The sequence below is a fragment of the Dipodomys ordii genome, unplaced genomic scaffold, assembly GCF_000151885.1.
Source record: "Dipodomys ordii isolate 6190 unplaced genomic scaffold, Dord_2.0 Scaffold112, whole genome shotgun sequence".
NCBI classification, from domain to species: domain Eukaryota; kingdom Metazoa; phylum Chordata; class Mammalia; order Rodentia; family Heteromyidae; genus Dipodomys; species Dipodomys ordii.
This window is the reverse complement of record NW_012267328.1, coordinates 362766-366218: the sequence shown is the minus strand read 5'-3', so window position 1 is coordinate 366218 and position 3453 is coordinate 362766. Positions and strand designations below refer to the sequence as shown.

The 3453-nt window shown below is 58.8% G+C and overlaps 1 protein-coding gene across 1 annotated transcript in view; it reads left to right on the top strand.

Moving 5' to 3' along the window:
• Smim23 (small integral membrane protein 23) overlaps positions 1-1901 on the top strand; it is a 3525-nt gene extending 1624 nt beyond the window's left edge. Inside the window, exons 2-7 of the mRNA XM_013028612.1 lie at positions 122-173; positions 336-403; positions 622-828; positions 1022-1132; positions 1242-1438; positions 1832-1901. Of these exons, the coding sequence (XP_012884066.1) occupies positions 122-173; positions 336-403; positions 622-828; positions 1022-1132; positions 1242-1438; positions 1832-1901 (705 nt within the window). The remainder of the gene's footprint in view (positions 1-121; positions 174-335; positions 404-621; positions 829-1021; positions 1133-1241; positions 1439-1831) is intronic.
• The last annotated feature ends 1552 nt before the right edge of the window (positions 1902-3453 follow it).

Here is a 3453-nt window from a genome sequence, read left to right as displayed (position 1 = left end):
CCCCCTCCTCCCCGTCCTCCTCCCCATCCTCCTCCCCGTCCTCCCCGTCCTCCTCCCCATCCTCTTCCCCCTCCTCCTGTCCCCTGGAGGGACTCACCGTCTTCCCCGTCCTCCTGTCCAGACGCTGCTGACGCTGCTGGTCCTGCTGCTGTACCTGGGCACAGGAATTTCAGGTGAGCACCTGAGGTCTGAGGAAGGAAGCCCTGAGCCAGGCCCCCAGGCGGGGACTCTGGAGACGTGCGGCTGCCCAGGCCCCAGCCCTCCCTCCCCTTCCTGCTGGGGGTGGCCATGCTGGTTCTCCCAACTGCTCAGGGCCGGCGTTGCGTCTGCTTCAGGAAGAAGCTGGGAGATGTCGGAAGGGATCCAGGAGTGCAGCTACCCGCAGAGTGCAGCGGCTTCCCAGGTCATTAGGCCGCACTGTGAGGCTCTGGGCAGAGGCGGGAGCCAAGGGCTCTGGGGTGGGGGAGTCCAGCCCGTGGCCAGCCGGGCCGGGCGATGGACGGGTGCGGGCGGTGGGCCGGGCCGGGCTGTGGATGGGTACCATGTGCCTGGGCCCCGGGGCTTTCTGAGAGGATAAAGCTTAGGAACTGCGTCCCGAGGCAGCCCGGTGTCTGCCTCCAGGGGCTGGAGTACCAGAGCCTGGAGCCCTGGAACACCCCCGTCAAGGCCCTGCGGAGCTGGATGAAGAACAGCGTGCACGCGTTCCTGGAGAAGCTGGAGGCGGACGTGCGGGAGCTGGAGCAGCTGGTGCGGGAGCTGGAGTTTTGGCTGGACGCCCTCCTGGGGGAGCCCCACGCGGATGGCCCCTGTCTGCCGCACAGGAGCCAGGCGTGAGCACCCCGGCTGGGGCACGGGGCGGGCTGAGCTGTGACCCCCGCTTTCAGGGCAAGCAAGAAAATAAAATGACTGGGAAATGGGGCCTACCCTCTGCCTTCACCAGCGCCGATCCAGGACGCCAGAGCCCCGCGGCTGGGGGCCGTGCACATCCTCTTAGCCTCTCCGGGACCCTGCTTCCTCTTAGGTGAACATCAAAGACACATTCAGGCTCCCGTGGGTCCCTGATGTGAGGAAAGCCGGGGTCGGGTGGGGAGCGGGGCCCTGGCACGTCTCTCGGGAGACGCCGCCTGTGGCCGTCGGTGTCTGGGACTCGTGGACAGCCGCTCTCAAATCTGCGAGCGCATTTCCTCGACCGGCACACATGAGAAAGGGTTGGGTTCCTCACCCTCACTGCATTCACAAAGGCGGAGAAAAACGCCGGCCGCCCCCAGGAAAGCTGTGGGAAAGGCTACGCAAATCAGAGCATCACAAAGCAGCGAGAGACACAGATATTTGCTGCTGCCATTGACAGTGTTACTATACGCACATTGAAAACTCTGGAAGGGCCACGTGCCGGTGTGGCTGAGATCTGGAGGATTGATGTTGCAGCCCATGAGACCAGGTGCGGTGGCTCGCACGGTCATCTCAGCGACCGTGGGAAGCATCAGACAGGAAGGCTGTGTTCCGGGTGTCGGAGCCTCTCTCTAAAACAACCAGGGCAGAAAATGGCTGAAGGTGCAGCTCAGAGGGAGAGCGCTGGCCCGGTGCTTGAGTCCTGACCCCAGCACAACAAAAGAAAAGACAACAAAAGGCCTGGAAGGATGCAAGGGAGGGGAAGGCCGAGAACCGAGCGTGTGCCAGCAGAGGAGATGGAGACGGAGATGGAGATGGAGACGGCTCTGCTCTGACACGTGCTTCCTTCGAGTTGGACGATGAGCCGCGTTCACAGCCCTACCTCTGGGACCTCGCTCGGGATTGCGGTGAGCCTGGCGTCTCATGTCTGTCTCCATTTTAGTGGAGTTGTTATGTCCGTGCCAATTACTAAAGTGCTGAACCCCCTGGAAAATCATGAGGACACAAATTAAGCTGCTCTCAGAGGAAGTCTGCCATGCAGGGGGTGGCTAGGTAATTTGTTTGCCCAGGAGACTTAGTTGTCTTTGGGGATGGAAAAAGTCTTGAAATTATGACCCCAATTTTCTACTTTGAGCCCTCTGGGCGGTGGAGCCAGAGTCCCTTCCCCCACCCGCTGGTCTGCCCAGTCCCTGTCCATGGGCAGAGACTACAGGCATTTCCCCGCTGGAGACTCGAGGCACCCAAGCCACATAACCACCCAGGACGGTTCTGTGGGCACTTTGACAATGCACCATTTTCCCCCGACGTAAACTTTAGACTCTAGTCTCCACCGGTTGAAATTCTGTATTTGCAATCTAAATGCCTGTGAATCTGCATCTGTATTTATGTCGCAGTACAGATTTTATGTTGGTGTGTTTTATGCAGGTTGAGCAGCTCCAATTGGAAATTTAAAAACACTCAAAATCTGAAGCTTTTTGAGTGCTCACACGATGCTACAGTCTCTGGGGGTGCTAGTCAAAATGCAACTGCGCCAAAAATATGGTGTAAAATTACAAGGGAGAGGAGGATGTGGTGGCTCACACCTGAAATCTGACACCCAGGAGACGTGGCTGAAGGCCAGTCTGGAAAAAGTGAGACCTCATCGCAATCCATCAACCAGGCGAGGTGGTGCGTTCCTCTGGTCCCAGCAACCCAGGGGGCTGAGGCAGGATGACCGGTCCAAGGCCAATGCAGGCAACGCACGTGATCCTGCCTGGAAAGAACAAACAAAAACAGAAGCACTGGGGTGTGGCCAGTGTGGTGTGCTTGCCCAGCGAGGAAGCCTAACTCAAAGCCTCCGCCGAGGGGAACATCCCATTCTGGCCATATTGATTAGGTAGAGATAGACAAGCCAGCTGCGGTGGCACAGGCCTGTAATCCCCCCGGGGGCTCGGAGTTTGAGGCCTGCCTGGGTACCTACTAGGACTGATTCAAACAACAAACATGAGCGTTCACACTTGCATCCCAGGCCCAAGGTAGGATATTATATACATATATACATACATGTGCACATATCCCAAAGTTCCCCAAACCCTCTCAAGTCCAAAATACTTCTAGTCCAAGAATTTCCGAGAAGCAACACTCAATTTGTATGCAAAATACATTTTATGTGTTTGCTTATAGAATTTGGAATAAAATTTGGGATACCTTTAAAGGGGGGTGTGGGGGACGCAGCGCCAGCTTCCTGAAGGAATGAGCAGAGCCGGTATGCTCCCCCCTCGCACGCCGGTCAGCTTCCGCGGTCACTCCGCTGCCGCCTCCCGGCGGGCTGTCCGTGCGTCCTGCCTCCAGGCCTCCTGTCCTCTCCCTAGCAAGGTCTCCTGTCCTCACAGCCACCTGCTCTCTACGGACTGCAGAATTCTGTCCACGCTGCCCGGGCCGGGTGCCAGGGTGGCCTCGGACTCTGGCCTGGTCTTAGCCTGGCCACTCCTGGCCCAGTCGGGACCCCAGCCCCGCACTGGAGCCAGTGGCCAGGCCAGCAGAGGCCTGGGGTGAGCTCAGGGTGAGAAGAGCATCTCGGGGGCA